The sequence below is a fragment of the Embiotoca jacksoni genome, unplaced genomic scaffold, assembly GCF_022577435.1.
Source record: "Embiotoca jacksoni isolate LCO1_2020_lvr unplaced genomic scaffold, fEmbJac1.0.p SCAF_35, whole genome shotgun sequence".
Classification (NCBI taxonomy): Eukaryota; Metazoa; Chordata; class Actinopteri; family Embiotocidae; genus Embiotoca; species Embiotoca jacksoni.
Genome location: NW_027185387.1, coordinates 2110425 through 2131162, shown reverse-complemented (window position 1 = coordinate 2131162; position 20738 = coordinate 2110425). Strand labels below are relative to the sequence as shown.

Here is a 20738-nt window from a genome sequence, read left to right as displayed (position 1 = left end):
GTGGAAAAGGTATGTGCAACTATTGCGAACATTGAAGAGAATACAATGTGTGTGGAAAGCTCCAGTCTTCTGGGACGATACGGTGTGGACTATCAAAGGTGTAGAAAGATCTTTGTAAAAATACATATTCAAGATATTTTAAGTGATGAAGCCAAAGCAGATAGATAGAAAACAAGAGGTAGATTTAAGCTTTATAAAAACGCAGAGATTGACAGATGAAAAGTTCAAAAATATTTTCGAAACATTAAGAGTATACAAAAGAAGGAAAGAAAACAGCCTGAATTAAAGAAATATTTAAATGATCATTGAGCCTTGCAAAGTGAAATTGGACCCCTGTGTAATGTGATATTATTATTATTTTAGTTTTTAACACAGCTCCAGAAAAGTCACGTCGCACGCGTGGCCGTGGTACAACAGTAGGTGGCAGTACTGCTCTGATTTTTTTTGTTTTGTTGCATCGTGCAAAGAAACGAAGAAGAATATAAACCAATCACAGGCAAGCCAAACACCGACGGCGGAAGTGCTCAACGCGGAAGCAGTTTTTCCTGAAATCCCGATTATTTTTTTTTGTTGCACTTTGAGCACTTCTTATCACGTTAAAAAAAACAACAACAAAAAAAAAACAAGAGATTACAAATCCGGGAGTTCGTGGAAAGCACTCGGTGAAAAGTGCGTGTGTGTGCTGCAGCAGCTATGTCGTCTGGCGGAGAAGCCGTGCTGCGGGCCGCGGAGACGCCGCTGTTCTGGCTCGGCGCGCTGACCGCGGCCTGGCTGTCCGTGTGCTCCGTGTGCCGCGTGCTGTCCGGGATCAGGGTGTGGGTGCTGGGCAACGGGCGGCTCGTGTCCCCCACCAACCTGGGGACGTGGGCAGGTGAGAGGCTGGACAGGGACACCAAAACTTTCAAAACAAATTGTTATTATTATTATTATTATTGTTATTATTGTTGTTATTATTATTATTGTTATCATTATTATTATTGTAGTTATTATTATTGTTATTGTTGTTATTATTGTTATATTATTGTTATTATTATTATTATCGTTGTTATTATTATTATTGTTGTTATTATTATTATTGTTATTATAATTATTGTTATTGTTATTATTATTATTATTATTGTTATTATTATTATTATTTATTTGATTGATTTATTTACTTGTCGTTGTTTAAAGTTCTGTGCTCTGCACGTTCCCTTGAATTGTTAAAACGTTTGAAAAGAAAATACTCCGAAAAAGAATAACTAATACTAAAAGTTAACTAAAAAAACAAAACACCAGTAGAACTAAATAGATGTGCATTTATTTTCAATAAAAAAAAAAAGAAAAAAGAAATATGCCAATAAAGTGTTAAAACAAACTCGATAAAGGACATCGAAGCTTAAATATAATGTTAAATATGCATCTCAAAATTAAGTGACAAATATGGGATTGAATTTAAATTCTTTCTTTAATCTGGAGAACTAAAAGAGTTAACTAATATTAATAAATCTAAAGATCTCCAACGTGGGTATTAAAAAAAAAAAAATATATATATATCCCATCTCATATTTTTAACCTTTCTGCTTATTCATTGGCACATTTTGAAGTCTTCCTGTGTTATTGTGAAAGAGCGTCTGAATATCAGGCCTTTTAAAAACCAGCGTTCGCTGACCTCTTCTGGCTGAACGTTGTAGTGTGTCGCACCTCTGACCACGTTCGACGTCACCACCGGGCCACGAATGCGAGAGCTCCGTTCATCATGACCTTACAGTCGTCTCCCGTTGAATTCGGCAGCGATGCTCGTATTTTTTTACAGCTTCATTATCTGTGGTAACGGCAAACAACACATTTGTATTTAATAGCTTTCAAATATATCATTTTTTTTTTTTTAACCCTCAATTTACAATTATGACTTAATGATAACGTTTCGTAGTTTGTGCTCGTTTTTTGCTGTACTGCTCAAATATGTACAGTAAAGACACAACAAGTAGACGCCTCTCGATATTATACAGTCGAGTACAACAACACTTTTAAACTGAATTTACTCATTTGCCACTGTCTCAACCAAAAACTGATCGTTACTGACTTTTGTGAAGTCCAGAGTTTGTGACAGAGTTGTTGCATTCATTTGCATTCGTTGGTTATTAATTAAAGAGAGTGTATATTCTCTTTGATGAAGTTATTTTCGTCTCGTGTTCTCTGAACACGTCATGACCGACCTGTGCAACGCTGCGCTGTTGCACCACTTTACAGCTGCACGACTGTTTCCCTCTGGTAAATGGCGAAGTCTCCAGTTTTCCCATAATGCTTCAGCACATACTTGTTGCGCACAATAGCCTCTTTGCTCCAGCAACAGAAAAGTACACTGTTAGTCTGTGGTACTTTTTTTTTTTTTACAGGAAACAAAGAATGAGCAGAGAATACTCAGCCTTGCCTCGTCGGTTGCAAACTGTAGTAAATCTTGTGATTGGATTACGGCTCGGAGGGGATTATCAAATCAGATTGAAAGCTGTCCATCTGTCCGGCGCTCTCGCTGACTGGACCTTGGAATTTGAACAGACTGCAGGGATTGCTTTAATGTTGATGCGTCTGGTGTTCAAAGTTCAGATCTTAACATAAAAGTTGTTTCACCACAGGATTGAGAAATCTTCTGAATAATGATTAATTTAAGAACTCCAGAAGAGCTCAAAAATTAATACCACATAGTATCGTGAGTGTTTGCATGGCAGTATTGTATTAATACGCAGACGCCGAGGATCCATATTGTAAAATACATACTTTTGTCTGATCAGTAATTTTGCTGCAAGAAAAAAAAGGTTATTTTATTAGATTAAATGGACAAAATTGATAAAGTTTTCCTTTGGGGCCATAATTTGCTGTTAAAAAAAGGTAATAAATCACAATATATGTTATCACAATACTCCGCATATGGACGAATGTTTAGAATTGCAATAATAATGTTTTGTGAGTTAAGTAATAATAGTTTATCGTGGTGAGTCCCACCCGTATCTATTAAGGTTTAAAACCTTGGTTCTCAATTGGTGGGTCCTTGGACCATCTTGAGTGGGTGGCTGATGATTTAAAAAAAAAAAAAAAGGGACAAACTTTTATTTAGACGTTTACAGAACTTCTGTGGCTGCACTTTTATTTTGAAGGGCCGAATTTCAGTAGCCGTTGTCATGACAGTAACGACCAAAACTTCAGCATCTCTCATTGAAGCATTTGTAAACGGGGTTAGAATTATATTAATCTAGATTTTTTTTTTTTTAATTTAATTTGAAATAAATCTGCTTTTTTTTTTTTTTTTACCTTATGAGGTTCATTGCATTATTCAGCGCATGAATTCTTTGTGTAATACTGCAGCATATTATTTGAAAATTGTTATGGATGTCTGTAAAGGGTAAAGTTATTATATTTTTTAAATTTTAATTTGTATTTCCCAATCCTAAATGATCTTACGTGTGTATTTATCTCTTTACTTGGATACTTTCACTCCGTTATGATTTTTTATCACTTGAGATTTTCCACTAAGAACGAGAGGATTTTAATTCAACCGTGAATACGAGGCTGTGCGGTCACCGTCACATCAGGCTGAGAGAGAGAGCCAAATGTTTTGAGGACGTGAGCTCAAGTAGCCTTTGATCCTTTTTTTTTGTGTGTGTGTGTGTGTGTGTGTGTGTGTGTGTGTGTGTGCGTGCAGCTAAAAATGGAACGGCATCAGATGGGGAGCGGGGGAATATTTCTGGATTACGCATGCAAAATGATTCAGAATATGCAACGAGGCGAAGCAGCCCCGGTGGCCTCGGCTGCTTCGCCTCATTCACAAACTCGCTCTCGCTGAAGTGGACTTGATGGAGAGGACGGCCTGATTACGTAACGGGACCGGAGCCATTCATAAATGGGTTTCACGTGAGAAGCAGGATCCTCGGGATTCTGGTTCAGTGGTGCTTAGAGAGAGAGAGAGACGGTGAGGGAGAGCGTAATACCGAGTCACTGCGCTGGTTTCTGGTCAAACGGCATCTTCCTATCGGAAACGAGGGCTTAATTATCATTATTAAGGTCGCTGCCCTACGATTATTCATTTTTCTTAATCCCGCCGTTCGTGTTTAATGACGTCGTATGATGCCCGCGTACTGTCTGATGTACGCTTTATCGGGAACACCATACTGATACTGCGTAATTTCTCCCTTTTAACCTCAGAGTCCACAAGATGTTAAAAAAAACCTCCCTTTTAGATTCTGATCCACGTCGACGTGATTCCCGTCGCGCCATTGCTGCAGATTTGATCGGCCACACGTTCGCGGCGCGACTCGCCCGTTCCGCCGCATCCTGAAGGAGTTTTATCGGGTCGGGGTCCAGTGACCGAGGAGGCTGTGGAGGAATTCGCCCTCCGTCGTTGAGGTTCCTCTAGACGAAGATAAGAGGTGCCGGGTGAAGGGGCGAATGCTCCTAAAATGCAAGGGCTGTTATGACTATAGAAGGAGGCTGTCGCCATTGTTCAAGATTAACCAGGTGTCAAGGACGAAGGTGACGCAGCTCCTCCTTTTTTTTTTTGGGGGGGGGGGGGGGGGGGGGGGGGTGAGACGGAGGAGGGGGCTCTGAACGTTTTTAAGGGTTTTTAATTGTGGCGAAGGAGCTCATAGTTGGGACAGAAAGGTGCCGATCCTCACTCGCTACTCTGACTCCCCTCAATCACTTATAGCGGCAAGTATTCCTGCTTCAGACGTGCGATGGTCTTCTGAGGCTTCTTCTTCCAGCGCCGCAATTCCCACCACAGAGGACGCCGAGTTCAATGCCGTGTTCATAAAACCGGTCGGAGACGACTTCTGCTTTGTGACAACGGTGCTTTGTCATGCTGGAAGTTTTTTTTTTACATTGGAACGATTGAGCTTCTTGAAAATGTTTCACCTCTCGTCTGAAAAGTCTTCTTTTTTTTTTTTTTTTTTTTTAGCCGTTAGATCTTGGGTACATTGTGACCCTACAATCCTCAAATCAGCTGTGACATTAACACTTTTATCGATTGGTATTAAGGGTCGCAAAGTGTTTATTCTCCACATTATTACCCCACCAGCAGCAGCAGCAGCAGCAGCAGCAGGCCGGACTGTTGACTCAACGAAGCTCGGGTCCATGGATTCCCGCTGCTGACGTCAAATTCTGATCTCACCATCTGCGAGACTCGTCAGCGGCTCGCTGGACGTTTTGTTGTTTTTCGTCAGATTGCTGCGTAACGGCCGTCCGTCATCCGCCGCTTACCGCTCACTTTTCTGAGTGAAATATTTCCAACGAGTTCAAAATGTCCCGTTTTGTCCGACCAAAACAGCCCCGAAACCCAACGACCTTCAGTTTGCAACGATCATTTAAGCGAAGAGCAGCAAACTCTCAGCGTCCGCGAAGTGGGCAGCAGAGAATTATTGGGCACACGAAATACATTTTGAAAATAGCTGCCCATTCGTTTGCTCTCGATCGACCGAACGATTAATCGACCGATCGCTGCTGTTGCCGCCGCAAAGTCCCTGCAGCCGAGCTTTGCCTCCTGAACGAAGCCCGAGTTGATCCCGATGGAGGTCTGAGGGCTGAGATGATAAATAAGGTGCTGGTGAAGAAGGTCCATGTGCCAGACATATTGGGAAACAAAAAAAAAAATCGTCATTATGTCTACCGTTAGGTGCAGACATTGTAAAAAAAAAAAAACCCAACCTGATGCAGTCCTGATTCTTCAAACGTGCCCGGCAATTAAATGATGTCGGCTTTGAAATCCTCCGCCCGAACGGCAGCACATAGTAGCGCCATCATTAGAGCACCTCGGCAGTCTAACCTAGATTTGCAGGAGGCAGCAGTTCCCGAAATAGACCTTGTTTTATTTGAGTGAAGGGAACATGCAGTCAGCTGTAAAAATCTTTTTTTTTTTTTTTTGTCCTCTTCTGACTGCAAAACAGTTCATTCTTAAAACAACTAAAAATAACCCGGCCTATGTTTCCCTCGTCGTTGTGCCTGCAGACTCCCTCCTCCTCTTCCTCCTCCTCCTCCTCCTCCTCCTCCTCGCCGCGCTATTTTTAGTTGCCCCCAGGATCCCCCGTGTTCGTGTTTTGTCGTTTTCCCTCCTCTTTCCCTCCTCCACTCCCTTCTGTTTGGCTCTGCTGCAGCCCCCGGAGGACGCTCGGCATCTCGGCATCATCTGCACCGAAGATGAATCACGCGGAGGGGGGACATGGGCGCAGCGAAGGGTAGCCGAGCGACGGCGCGAGAGTGGGAATAATTGTCGTCAAAATATTTGCTGAAAATGAACTTTATTATCTTCACGCGGATATTTTTTTTTTTTTTTTTTTTTTATTGGTCGCTGTGGCAACGGCACAAACAGAAAGGGATATTGTTTCGCTTTGTCTTGATTTGAAAAACGAAATTGTCTGTACTGACGGTATTACACTGTTGTTACAGTCTGGAAAACTTGTTTGGCGATATTGCATCCAAGAAGCTTTTAAATTGACCGGACTGTCTGAAAACAGTCTGAAGTTCATTTAAAAGAGCATTTAGCTCCATAGCTGCCCAAAGTCATAAAAAAAACAACCCGTTAGTTTTCTGGCGGTCCATCTGAAAATAACGGTGTTTTTGGTGGGGGGGGGGGCGTGTCTGTTTGACTAACAGGCCTGCGGTGCAGTCAGGTTACAGCTATCGGTGGGCGGGACGTAGTATCATCGGGTTTCCAATCAGGTCGAGTCAGATCCACCCCCCCCCACCCCCATCTCGCCCAAATATGGTCACTTCCTGCTCCAAACCGCTCCGATGGCGCCGGCCAAAATCCGAACTCGGGGCTTCATCGCGGCCGTCCACCGACCAACGAGCGACGTCACTGTCGGCTGTCGCTTGGTTGTTTTAGACGCGGAGATGAGAGACAATGAAATTCAATTCGGGAAGGCTCATCTAAGTAATTTATCACCCGCCAAAAATATTGCAAAAGTCTGCCACAGTCTTAGCCTTTGATGGATTTCACCTTTAATTACATATTCTGGCAAGTGAAAAGCCCCCCCAAAAAAAATGGAACTTCAGTGTAAAATAATGACTTTTACGAGGAGACGACAAATAACCAAAAATAATCTTTCACCGACTTAGACCGGTCCCGGGTACTAAAGTTTGTTTGGAGCAGAGATTTCGCTGATGTAGTATTTAATGAGTATTTAAGTGTGTAAAAGCCGCGGTGTTAGAGCCCTGGAGGCCGCTCGGCTCGGCTCGGCTCGGCTCGGCTCGGCTCGGCTGAGCTGAGCTCGGCTCAGCGCACCCGACCAGACTGACGCGGTCTTTGACCCCAGCGACGCGCCAGCATTCCCATCCTAAGTGCACTTCACTTCTTAACAAGTAGGTCGAAACCACAAAATACCATAAAATAAGAAGAGAGAAGATATCGCACAGTTTGTAAAAAAAAAAAAAAAAAGGTACAATATGTACGTTGACACGAGGATGAGGTGAGTGCTCCTCTCTGAGTAGGGCCTCGCGGGTGACACGGGGACATATTGTAGGACTCTCAGTCCCGCTCCCCTTCCTATTTTTTTTTTGTTATATTTAGCCAGAGGTGTGATGAATGGTTCCTTTCTGAAAGATGGGGATTGCTAAAAATAGCCCCCCGCCGCCGCCGCCGCTGCTGTTTGTGCCAGGCAGTTCCAGGGCATCTGCTCGCTCGACCGCCACCGATGACAGAGAGGATCTCTCTTTCCTCCCCCTCTCTTTGTGTTCGTCCTCCTCACTCACCTCGGCTGCTCTCCGTGCACCTGACGTTCAGCTCCTTTACCCCCTTTTGAAAGTTCATTCATTTTGTTTTACCGGAGCTTTTTTTTTTTTTTTTTGTGCTGCAATTATTATTATTATTATTTTTTTTTTTTCCCAAGAGATCATCTGTCAGTCAAATAATCCACATAAAGTCTGACATATTCGGATTCGATTTCTGTGGTGATACTGTTCCTGTAGGTGGCACTCTTTGGCTGTTCACCAATGGTGTCTCCTTTTTTTTTTCTGCACTGGCTTTGCAGTGTTGACATTAGTCTCCGCTGTTGTTCACACAAGGGAAGATAATAAAAAAAAAAAAACAACCAATGACTCTACAGTAAGAGAGACACAACAATACATTTTAAGATATTTATTTGTGGAAATATCTTTATCTCAAGTTCAAACAGCTCTAATTGTAAATGTGTTTTCTGACTTGGATAGGAAGTTCACATGGTCAAAAAATTTAAGGTTAAATACAGATGCATAAAACACGTGGCCTGTCTAAAATACTTTTTTTTTTTCTCATTTTAGTCTGAAGGGGGGGGTTTTCATCGTGAGGCAAAACCTTCTAATTGTTTTCATGCCACCAAAGGTCTCAGTTTAACTGCTTTTTAAACTCTTATACGCAAACGCGCCTACACAAATTACTGACTGATTGTTCCACGTTGTCTTTGGCTCTGCATGTAAATCCATACCGCAGGAAGTCGGGGTGATGTTTCCGACGCCTGTTGGGAGACGGTGGCTCCGAAGGAACCGCCGGTCCATTGCGCATCTCAGTTGATGACGCCGTTGTCGGTCTTTCAGTGGACCCGCCGTCAGACACCTCCCAGTTGCCTGGAGTCTTGAGATGGGATACCTTTTTCTGAGAAGCCATCGCTTTACAGCCCGGTTGAAGCATGATACCGTGGGTACAAACCAATGCGCGCGCATGGGATTGTCCCACAATGAAAACCCTCCCGTGTTTTTAGCCCTGAGCCAGATTTCCGACCGCCGCAAGACACCTTACTCCTCCGCGTCACCGTAAAGTACTGCCGAATAGCGAGCTCACACCTACGTGACGACAGTTTTAGGAAGGACCCGTCCCGTTTTGACCTCGCCGTGACCCCGTGCTTCAAAGCCAGATCCGTCACGGCGTGGAAGAGCTCGACTGGACTGTACGCGGCGCCGGGCTCAACGGCGTCGCCTTCGGGGTGAACTGCGACACGAGCCGTAAGCCGGGCCTGATGACCCGACGTCGGTGGGGTCGGCCGCTCTGCTCGGCCAACGGGAGCAAAAACGCTTGCGCCCCGAGCTCCGAAAGCGAGTTGAAAACCTTCCCAGAAGAAAGACGGCAGCAGATTAGGCTCGTGATTTGCTCCCGGAGTGAGATCACATTTGGCCGTCAACATATTTTGGCCACGCAGCCGGAGACTTTTTTATTTTTAGCCAATGCTCAATATTTAGTGTTTAAGGACGTCTGTATTTTCAGTATTTTGCTCCTCCTCCTCGCTGTTGTGTCGATGGCCAACGACATTAATTCGACAAGAGACAATGATGTGGTGTTGTAGTAATGTGTGTAATTTTAACCCATTTTTCATGTCCGTTTATATCTATATTAACTTGCCCTCCCGGTGTGTGCGTGGGCCAATAATGATGGTTAGTTATAAATTATAAATATTAAAGCATACGGGAGTAGTGAAACTTCCTTTTCTCAGTTTTATAAAGACCAGACAATTGAGCTCGGGCGATATTAATGGAAAGAGTCTAGACTTTGTACGTGCGCCTTATTGAATACTGAGTTTTCATATTTGATTTTAAACAGTATCGATTTTTCTTTTTTCTTTTCTTCCTGCTAATTCAGTGTCCGTCTGCCCTTTTTTGTCCCCCCCCCCCCCTTTGTAGTCGTGACAGGAGCCACAGATGGGATCGGGAAAGCGTACGCGGAGGAGGTAAGAGGCCCCCGGAAATGTTCAGACTCACAAAGGTTTGTCTGAAAGTAGAGTTTTGTGTCTGTTGTGTTCGTTTTGTAACCTTGAACGTTCAAGTTTGGATTTGCAATTTTAAAAGCAGAACTGTAATCCGGATTCTGTTAACTTGCAATACTCGCAGGTTCCCCGTGTCAACATTAAAGCGTTTGCGTTTTCAGATCCACGCCTACATGCAAAAAATGGACAGAATCATTTTCCAGTTTGTGTATTTTGCTGACTTGCAGTTGGAAGAACCAAACAAACTGACCAGTCGTCGTCCAACCAGTTCTTTCGTTGCCGAAAAGCAAGTTGCAAAAAAGAAAAAAGAAAAGCAAGAAGCGAGTTGCCTCTCGGGCTGAATTAAAGACCAAACTATTTTTGTTTTAATTTTTTTTTTTTTAAACACACCGTTTGAATTTACAGACACAAACCCAAATGTTTGAGCTGCAACTCCGTTGTCAAACACACCTTTACGAATCATTCTTTATTCCCCACACGCACTCTTTTCTTCAATGCCACTTCCATCCTGTTGTCTGCAAACTGTCGCTGTAAAAAGTAAAAAAAAAATCTCATTAATACTAAACTAAATATAAAAGGTGTTTCACGAAGATTTTTTTTTTTCTTTTTTGAACAATCGCAGCTTGTTCAACGTTGCACACCAAACCAACGACTTGAGTTCCCTTTTGTTGACGTGTTTTTCATGTTGGCAGCTCGCCCGCCGAGGCTTCTCCATCGTGCTGATCAGCCGCTCTCAGGAGAAGCTGGATGACGTCTCCAAGGTGATCGGTGAGAGATGCGCGTGTTTATTTTTGTCTCTTTATTTTAAACGCGCCCGTTCGCTGTGAAATACGGGATGTCGTTGAATATTACTCAATTAAATTCGTCAGTCGAACTAATCCCACGTCTTGGAGTCGAGGGTAATCAAGTTTTACCTGCGCTCCGGAGGCACGAGACTAATATAGTTCACGTGTTAAGTATGACAGCTGTCGGACTGCGGTTCAGCTTTAATGATCCGTGCTGCCATGCTGCACACATTTACCTCGGAGCTGAAATGTTGCGCCCGTACGGGACTGTACGATCGTCCCGCCACTAAACGGCATCGCACTTAATTACGGGTTTTTCGCACAAGTGATCCTTTTATCGAGCAGAGATTCAGCAGGACTCTGGTGCTGCCGGTTACGAGGCAGTAAAAACCTCCTGCTGGAGCTGAAAGTGAATCTGTCCAATTAAATGAAAGCGTCGTCTTAAGGGAGGGATATCCTCGTTGATGATTACTTCAGGGTTTAATCATATTTTCTTCTCCGCGCTGTGCTTCCCTGTTCCGAGCGACTACCTGATGAGAAATATGGTCATTCTTAAACCTTTCACTGAAGCTCTGTTATCTTTCATTATTTCTTCTATAAACTAATGTTTAAATGCATCTTTGCGCCCTCAGCCAGCAAATGCGGCGTGGAGACCAAAACGATCGCGGCCGACTTCAGCGCCGTAGATATCTACTCCAAGATTGAAGATGGACTCGCCGGCCTGGAGATTGGAGTGTTGGGTAAGACTGCAGCCACCTCTTTTCTCAAATTTAATTAGTTGGTCTCACAAGGCGGCAGATTCAATCTGAATCGAGGCCTGCGGACATCAGGAACGGCTGTGTAATCCACGGTGAGGAATGTTGAGTTTTGTCATTTGTTCATGAAGGTTAATTTATCAGCCCTCTGCTGCCCCCCTCAGACCGAAGATAGGAATGACACTCTGAAGGAAAAAATATTAAATCTCCTTCTGATTTATTGGTTTGTCAGTATTATGTTGTATTTTGATGTTTAAAGTAGTTTTTTTTCTCTCTTGTTTACAGTAAACAATGTTGGAATATCTTATCCTTACCCTGAATTCTTCCTCAATGTCCCCAATCTGGACTCTGTAAGTTAAAAGTTCTTCTGAACATGATTTCGAGCCTTTTCATTCAGCTGTTGTATTCTCACGTGAACGATGTTTCATTTTTGTTTGTGAATTTGCTTTGTTGTTTTTTTTCTTTTATGTTCCAGAAATGTTTTTATCGAGTAAAGGTTTTATGATGGTTGTATTTGACATTCACTTATGAGCGTATAACATACGTTAACATGAATCATAACATGTCTGTAAGCATTTTATATGATTCCGCAGCTCATGCAGACCTCTTACGTGCCGCACTTCATCCCGTTCTGACGTTCATAAAAGTCTAAATCCTTCACTCCTGTTTAAATGTGCAGGTATTAGGTCAGTCAGCTCTTGTTGGACAGCAGTCCAGGTTGGATCAATCCAGCTCCACTTAAAAGAAGATCGATATAAGACGACTACTTTGCACTCAGATCCCTTTTCTGCCTGTTGAAAGTGTTGAATAGAAGAAAGTGCCAACTTGTTATTCATGAAGTGGTTCAGCTCAGTGAGTCATAAAGTCAGTAACGTCTGCTACACATTGATATCTGTCTAAAGGAGCAGTTTCACTTTTCATTTGTTGAAGAATGTATGTGCCGTTTCCTGTGAGTGTTGCTTTAAAGGTGGCTTTTCGGAATAACGTTTTTAATATTTAACCCAAACAAATTATCATCCAGACACTTAACACTTCAAATATAATTATCTTAATGTTTCAGCAATCTTTGCAATAATATTTGAAGTGAACGTCGGCCGTATTCATTCTCCTGCTCGTCTTGTTGCAGTTCATCGACACCATGGTCAACGTTAACATCACATCAGTGTGCCAGGTGAGTGTTGCAACGTTTACGTAATAAACTTTTTAACAGGTTAACAGCCCCCCCCCCCCCCAAAAAAAAAACAACCTCTATGATACGAATTAAAAGAGAGAGAGAAAAAAAAAAACCGGATGACTGCGTGAATATATCTGCCTTCAAGGTGATATTTAGTAGACTCACCTTCAGCAGTAATTACAGCCTGGAGTCTGTAGCGGATTGATAGATGTGCTTTGGACTTCAGACGCTCTTATGCAGTCATCTCGGAGACCCGCAGCAGAGATGATCGGGCTTCGGTCCGGGTTTCTGCGCACGGCAAACAAACTCTGTCAACTTTGAATTATGAATGCCGTGCCGTGCCGTCCGTCCGTCCCCCCCCCCCCCGCGGTGTCTGGGCCGCCTTTCGGAAATTAAGTTTGTCCAGGTGGATTCAGAATGGCTGAGATGGTATGAGATCCACCGTCAGGAAGCTCCACAACCTGATAAAAGGCCCCTAAAAAACACACACACACACACACACACACACACACACACACACACACACACACACACACACACACACACTCACGCGCGCGCCCAAAACAGTGACATAAAGCACAGTAAGTCCCTGTTCTCCGCGTTCAGCAGTTCCCTGAGCGACAGCTAATGTTCGCCCACCCTCTTAACGCCTAATTTATGTTATTCAATATTTCTTTAAAGGTCTCCCTCTGGTATCATTATCATTTCCTCTCTCTCTTTGTCTCGCCTCCCTGACCACCGCCCGCACACACACACACACACACACACACACGCACACGTTCGCACGTTTGCACGTTCACTAATGTGGACGCACACCTCTGCACACACACACAACCCACGCACCGGTAGGCTTTTAAAAAAAAAAACAACCAAAATCTATCTGTCAAGTGCTTTTATTCGTCATCTCTCAACTTGTCGCCTCTCTCGTCTTTGTGTTTCCAGATGACACGCCTCGTTTTACCTCGAATGGTGGAGAGGTGAGTTCACGTGAAAACACACAAACGCCGATGTCTGTGAAATACTGACTTAACAGCAGTAGATGTGTTTGAAATATGCGGTTCGAAAAGGTTTAAAACAAAACAAAGTGATTACATCTTTTCGGGGCTGTTTTATCATCGAGTGAATTCCAGTTGAAACTTTCTTCCCTTTTTTTGGGGGGGGGGGGGGGGATCTGCACAAATCTGAGCCGAAACTTGCCAACGCCTCTTCTGTTTATTTATGGGCTGGGTAAAATGCACCGCGTTCGATATCAACGAACGCATTCGTTTATCTTATGTCGTATTTCTTTATGTTCCGCTGCCGACTACGCCCGGGGACACTGTGTCTGAAGCTGTTGATGGTGACGGCTAACGTGTCCCGCTGTCAAGACGCTGCCGGGTTACATGCAGGCCGCCGCCGCCGTTGAAATAATGCGGCTGAATAACTCCGGGAGGGATCGGTCACGCACATTGCGATTATGAAATTAATTTTCTTAAAATCACATCCGTCTCGTTTGGATCAAATATTGTACGAAGGCACCGCCGGCTGGAGCGAAATATCGCGAGCTTGTAAACATTTAAGTATTGATGTTACTGTATCTTTGATCTTATCTGCTTGCGCCGGCGTTTTACTTTGATATACAACCGGAGCAGTTTTGGCTCAGCGTGAAAGTACACACAGTACCGCGCTCTTTTATCATCGCGGGATTGATTTCGGGTTGAAGCGTTTGTTTTCACGCCCCGCCGCTTTCACTCATAATTTCTGGTTTTTTTTTTGTTGTTGTTTCCCCCCCCCCCCCTGTGTAAAGGAACATTTGCTTATATTGTTTTGTCTCCAGGAAGAAGGGGGCCATCCTGAACATCTCGTCTGCCAGTGGGATGTACCCGGTTCCTCTGCTCACGGTCTACTCTGCCTCCAAGGTAATTGCGCTACATGGTTTATGACCTTTTCAGCATGTGTTAACTGAGGTGCTACCTACCGGCGCATCGCGGCTTCATAAATAGTTTACGTCTTGCCATCCACCCCGGGCCTCTTGAGGAGAAATCCATCTTTGTTCTCGCCCCATAAATTATTCCGTCTCATCCACCAACAGACACGGAGGCAGAAAAAAAAAAAAAAAAAAAAAAAAAATCCCCGAATCATCTGATGATGATAGATGTTAGTCCAACATTTATTTAGATGTAGAGACAAAGTGAGCGATTGTCTTTTTTTATTTTTTTTACTATTTCAATTATTGAGTGTAAATAAGTCGGTGACTAACTCGGGTCCCGAGGTAGTGGAGCAATAAAAATGTTTATAGGAGCATGTGGCGTCATATTTTTTTTAACAGTCTGATGTGTTTGTTGTTTTAAAAACAGCCGGCTGCTCACAGTTTCAGATGATAATTCACTGCCGTCTTAATCGTGGGTCACATAAAGCTACTTAATCCCGCTTTCTGCAATAAAAACAGCTTAATTTAATGATCATTTAACTTAATTAAAACTGCTGTTAACACCGAGAAGAACACGTTGCTAGATTCTTTTCACAATAGTTGCAGTTTTCTGAACAGGTTTTTATTCTTTACGGAGTCTATAACTTTTTGGTGTTTGGTTGTCACCTGTTATTTTTTTTTTAATTTTTTTTTGGACCTCGAGAACGCTCTAACAATACCCATACATCATTCTGCCGTAGGGGTAGAAGAAGAAAAAAAAAAAAAAAAAAGTACCGGCTTGTTTGTATTTCCTTAGAGTGATCACAATCGTCTCGGGCGGCGTCCAGGAAGCAGCGGCAGCGCCCTTGCAAAAATAGCGTCGGTGGGGATCATGGTTTGGAGGAATATTGCAAACGGTGAAATGAGCCCCGGCATTAAAACGGCCCGCTGTTCATCGCGTGATCTTTTACCTCCGTCAAGATCTGCCGTCACCAGCGTGTCGGTTGCTGCTCGGAGGTTGTTCTTGTTGTCGTTTCCTGTTGCGACAGTGATTTTGATTTGATTGGAAACGTAGATCCGGTCTCAGTAACCCGCCTTTCATTTCACACAGGCATTTGTGGACTTCTTTTCACGAGGACTGCAAGCCGAGTACAAGAGCAAAGGCATCATCATCCAGGTAAATCCCACCCCTCCCCCCCCCCCGCTTCACACGGCCCCACGTCATGACGTTCACTGAGAACGTCATTTTTGTTGGGACTTGAGGCTCAAGAAAAAGAAGTCTTTCAATACCGCATCGATTCTTTATGAAGCTTCGACATCACTTCGTGTCCTTCCATGTTTTTCCCCCCAGAGCGTTTTGCCATTTTTCGTCGCGACCAAGCTGAGTAAAATCCGACGGGCTACGCTGGACAAACCCAGCCCGGAGCGCTACGTCGCGGCCGAGCTCAACACCGTGGGCCTGGAGACGCAGACCAACGGCTACCTGCCCCACGCCGTCATCGTAAGTCCGGGTCGCTCCGTGCGCGTCGCGGCGCTGCCCGCCGTTCGCACGCAACACGAGCAGGTTTCTGATCTTCTTTGAAATGATCGTACAAAACAAAAGTCAAACGGTCTCCGTCGAGGTGTAAAAAAAACAAACAAACAACAAAAAAAAAAAACCCCGTCCCAAGCTGCCGAAGAGCCACGAACCCACGGGCTCTTAAAAAAACCCAACGGTTCCTTTATGCAACCCAAAACCTCGCTGTGTCGTTCATTCCGTGCGGAGTCTGTATTTTCACGCCCGGCAGCAACACGCCGTTAACTAAAAAAAAAAACGTTCGTCTTCTACGGAGACGCGGGTCGAGGATGTTCGTTGTTCCGTCGCGCGCAGCCGGACTGACCGCCGACGGTGACTCGAGATCTGCTGAAAGTGCTTCAGCGAGTCGGAGCCCTAAAAAACAACAACAACAAAAAAAAATCACGCCGCAGGCCCAAAATCTTCCTCCGCGTATTGTAGTCCGTTTATATAATCGGCGCAACTGAAACGCACCTCGAATATTTGGCGGTTTCAAATGGCAGTAAAAAAAAAAAAAAAAGATAGGAGGAGCACAGCGCAAGAAGTGATGCCGTTTTAACGCTGTAAGGAGTAACGGGTCGGGGTGCAGCGCCGACACTCATCGGAGGGGAACGCCGAGAGCCGTACCGCACCGGTTGGAGGTTTTTCCACAACAACAGGACGGAAAAAGGCTCATGGTGGGGGGGGTGGGGGGGCAGTTTCGTCTTCACACGGGGCGAGCCTCCCACCGGCTCATTTTCGTTCGCTGAATTAATGTTGTGTCAACAGTTGCCGAAGCATCTGTCAAAAGGTAAACATCCGCTGAAATAATGGAGCGGGACGCCCCCCACTACCTTTCGGCACTGTCTGCGTCCTCGCGCCGTGTAATTACTCTGCGGAGGCGTCGGGAGCGAATCCGGTTCCGACGTCTCGGGGTGGGTGGGGTGGGGTGGGGGTGGGGGGGAGGGGGGGGGGGGGCGTCTTTTTAATTTTGGCAGAGGTCACCGAGAGCAACAGTCATTTTCTGCTCCCGCGACGCCGCGTCGGCGAACTGCGCGACCCGACGTAGAGACGGCCGTGTTTGTCGGTGCGCGTCCAAATAACGGCACCATCTATTCCAGGAATACAGGTGGTCGATAAATTATATGCGGGATAAACAAGACGCTCGTTAAATCCTGCGGAGTCAACAGTTTGTGTGTAAAATGGCATAAAATCAGCACGGCTCTTTTTCCTCCCGTCGGCCCCCGTGTTTCACTAAAACCACAAACAGCAGACAAGAGCGTCGACGTGATTATCCGATAATCTCTCGCTCTGTGTCTTCAGTCGTGTGGCACAGCTCTGCACATTTCGCAGTAATAAGCCACAAATTCACGAGTATCTGGTTGAGGCTGCTGCAAAGTCCGCAACCTTCTGCACATTCAGAGAAAACAAACCGTGAACGTCGTCACCTTTGCTGCCGACCGTGTTCCGCGTTAGACGCTCAAGTGGCGCGTCGTGGTTGGGAATACGTGAAATAGCGAAACTGGAGAGTTCCCCGAAATTTAGTCGACCGGGGATCGTCAGTATTTCAGCTTTGTTAAACATTTCAAACCAGATTAAATTGCTTCTTGTTGTTCATCCGCTGTTAAAATGTCATCGACCGGCCGGATGGCGCAACCGTGAGGGGATGAAGCCGAACAGCTCCGGCCTCGGTTTGACAGGTGTGACCCCGTAGACTGTGTAAAAAAAAAAAAAAAATGGACGTAGCTTCTGGGTCGGAAAAATGAGGCCAGTGCGGACGTGCCAGAAACTGCAGTACCGCCGAGGGCCCGCTAGAGGTCGGCTCCAAAAAAGGCTCTGCTCAATAGACTCCCATTCAACTTCTCTCATGAAATACTAAGTGAATAATTTGTCTCCGCAAGTTCTTACGATGAAGTTCGCTAAAGTCCCTCCTTCTTATTAGTTTTCTGGCGGTCCATCTGAAAATAATCCCGTTGTTAATTCGACGTCAGCCCTCAAACACGTGCCTTTTTGGGGGCCGTGCCCGTTTGACTGACGGGCCCGCGGTGCGGCCAGGTTACGGCGACAGGTAGGCGGGGCGAAGTGTCCCTCGAGGTCCCAAATCAGATGGCGTCAGATCCAGAACTCGCTCCTCCCCCGTCTCGTCCGAATCGGGTCGCCTCCGGCTCCAAACCGCGGCGAACACATCGAGATGGCAACGGCCAAAATGCGAAACCTTCAAACCGAAGGGTGACGTCGCGGCCGGTTGCCTCTGGGTGCGACCCAACGAACCTCAGTCAACTTGTCTCGGTAGCAGACATCTCGCGCCAAAAGTAAAGTATTCATAATCCAAGCGTATTATCCTTCATCAGAGTTGCCTTGAATTGAACTATAAATCCATGTCGACGAAATCACGAGTTTCAGCTTGAAGAGAAATTGACACGAGAAACGAAAGGAAAACTTTTGGCAACGAACTGAATAGGTTTATAATAAATCCATGTCCTTAAAAACAGCTCCGTACTTAAAAAAAGAGGATTAGAAACTGGGCAGAACCTAATCAACTGCTTTGACTGTGATACTGTGGTCTGAGAAGCTGTAAAGTCAAAGCCGCGTTAACTGATTTTATAGCTTCAGCAAAAAAAAAAAAAAAAATAACAAAAAAAACCCCCTATTTTTAGGACTGTAGTTTGAACTGCCCACCGATGTACCATATATAAAAATGTGATCCAAATTAGGTGAATTTATCCACGGAGTCCAGAGAGGGAAAAAAAAAAAAGACACCATCTGACTATAAAAATATATTTTCATACCGTCCAGTGAGAGAAGTTGAATAATGCTGAAATGGAAACTTTTTTTTTTAATTTTTTTTTTTTTTTACTTTTTACGACGTCTTCGCCAAATTGTGCAGTTATTGTCGGGGGACGTGTCGTTCGGTTCCTAATTTTGCGAAGGGCACCGGCGTCGGAAAACGTCGCGACCGCCCGGGCGCTCCCTTTTGTGCAGACCGTGCCTCGCCGCAGCTGTTGCTCCCGCGGGTTTGGAAAAATGAACAATGAATGCTAATCTGTGATTTGCGAATGCCACCGGCTGACCGTTGTCATTTCCCCCGCCGCAGGGTTGGGTGACGACGGCTCTGCTGCCGGCCAAGATCCTCAACAGCCACCTGATGGGGATGGGTCTGTCCCAGCGCGCTCGTTACCTCAAGAAGCAGAAGCAGGGCTAGATTGATCGGCGGCCGCCGGGCGCCGCGGGGGACGGACAGAGGGGGGGTGGAGGGTGGAGGGGTGGGGGGTGGGGGGGGGGGGTGGAACCAACTGTGTTAATGACTCGTCCGACTACCAACATCATCATCGTCGTCGTCGTCGTCCTCGCGGGGCCGAGCAAAGAAAATGTGACATTTTTTGTTTTTGTTTTTTTTTGGGGCCAACGTCTCACTTCAGATGCTCTTAGTTCTAAGATGATGGGATGTATTCAGTCCAAACAGGGAAAGCTCTGTGTTGGAGTAAACAGCTTTAATGAATGGGACAAAAAACATGGAATAAAACCACCACCACCACCACCACACCACCACCACCACCCCCCCCCCCCCCCCCCTCTCTCTCTCTCCACCCCTCCCCCCCCCCACACCTAATAACTAACCATCTGTCTGCAAAACATAATAACAAATTAAGCTTAGAGGAGAAAGTCTGATATGTCTGAGGTGTGTGTGTGTGTGTGTGTGTGTGTGTGTGTGTGTGTGTGTGTGGTGTGTGTGTGTGTGTGTGTGTGTGTGTGTTAAGCCTCCCGCGGGCTTGCGAACTAGCTTACAGCTATTTAATAAAACACTGGAGGTGGCACTTACTGTTTCGAAAGCACTTAAACAATAAGAAATCAAGATTTATAAGGGGGGGGGGAGGGAAGGGGGGGGGGGGCTTCTATTGTGATATTAATAGTTTTTTTTTTTTTTTTCTTTATTCTTTTCCCCCTTATGTCAAAGCGCACAGATTTGCCATCGTCCTTTTGCAGACCAACACGGAAAGCGTTCAAGAGATCCTGTTTGCTTTCAGCGGCTTTCTTTTTTGTGTGCGTGTTGGTGAAAAGGGCTGCACGTGTAAAAAAAAACAACAACAAAAAAACCCCCAATATAAATAAACGAAGAGGAGCCCACGTCGATGAATATCCGGCACGGAGGGAGAAGTTGTGCTGGAATATAAAAAAAAAAAAAAAAATTAAAAAATGTTTTCCGTTTACAAACGAATGTGATTTCCAAAAAGTCATTGTCGCGGCGTCGCTGCTCAGCGCGACTCTTGTCCTGAAACACTTTAAATAGACTCGATCGCGGTTAAAGTGTGTGTGTGTGTGTGTGTGTGTGCGTGCGTGTGCGTCAGTCATATACAGAAAGCTCCCATCTTTTTGTCACCTGTGTTGTTGGATTTGCTGAAACGTTCAACCGAACCAAAATGTGCGGACGAGACCAACCGGAAGAACGTCGGCTCTCCCGATGCGTTCCCTCGATGCTCGTCTTTTTGAAAACTCAAGCTGTCCGTCAAGCGGGAGTCTCACGTCTGACTCGTCTCGACCCAGATGTCGGCTTTAAGTTCTTCAGTATTAGTTCTCATAGAAAAAAAAAAAAACGTGTGCTTAACGCTACTAACCGTCGAAGGGCAGCAGCCGGCGATCAACCGCGGCGCTGCGGCTTCCCCTCGGGGACAAGTTGCATCACGGGATACGTGGGACAAGTTGCATCACGGGATACGTGTTGTTGTATCATTACGTGCAGTCTAGAATACTACGTTGTGTTTGTCCCTTCCTGCCATCAATAAACATGCTTTTTCAAATAACTTCACAAGAGTCGTCGGTTTGTTCAGACTTCTTCCGTTTTACCTTTTTTTTTTCTCAGCGTCGCTTGTCTTCTCGAATTTTGTCGCGGCTGGCTCGTGGGCCGC

The 20738-nt window shown here is 45.1% G+C and overlaps 1 protein-coding gene across 3 annotated transcripts; it reads left to right on the top strand.

Moving 5' to 3' along the window:
* Window positions 1-693: 693 nt before the first annotated feature.
* Window positions 694-20520, top strand: hsd17b12b (hydroxysteroid (17-beta) dehydrogenase 12b). 3 transcript variants are annotated; one of them, XM_069165596.1, is made up of 11 exons: window positions 694-871; window positions 9616-9662; window positions 10391-10466; window positions 11116-11223; window positions 11524-11588; window positions 12365-12409; window positions 13355-13389; window positions 14229-14310; window positions 15412-15477; window positions 15652-15801; window positions 19790-20520. In XM_069165596.1, the coding sequence occupies exons 1-11, from the start codon at window positions 694-696 to the stop codon at window positions 20120-20122; spliced, it is 1185 nt and encodes a 394-aa protein (XP_069021697.1). In that variant the 3' UTR covers window positions 20123-20520. The 3 variants fall into 3 exon arrangements, with proteins under 3 accessions (XP_069021697.1, XP_069021698.1, XP_069021699.1); XM_069165597.1 differs by lacking the exon at window positions 19790-20520 and adding an exon at window positions 18929-19090; XM_069165598.1 differs by lacking the exons at window positions 15652-15801; window positions 19790-20520 and adding an exon at window positions 18929-19090.
* Window positions 20521-20738: the final 218 nt, after the last annotated feature.

Bases quoted from the DNA above. Each gene is read 5' to 3' on its own strand.
- hsd17b12b (XM_069165596.1), top strand. From the start codon at position 694: ATGTCGTCTGGCGGAGAAGCCGTGCTGCGGGCCGCGGAGACGCCGCTG. The intron at 11,589-12,364 runs GTAAGTTAAAAG...GTCTTGTTGCAG, and splicing joins ATGTCCCCAATCTGGACTCT to TTCATCGACACCATGGTCAA. The intron at 15,478-15,651 runs GTAAATCCCACC...TTTTCCCCCCAG, and splicing joins GCAAAGGCATCATCATCCAG to AGCGTTTTGCCATTTTTCGT.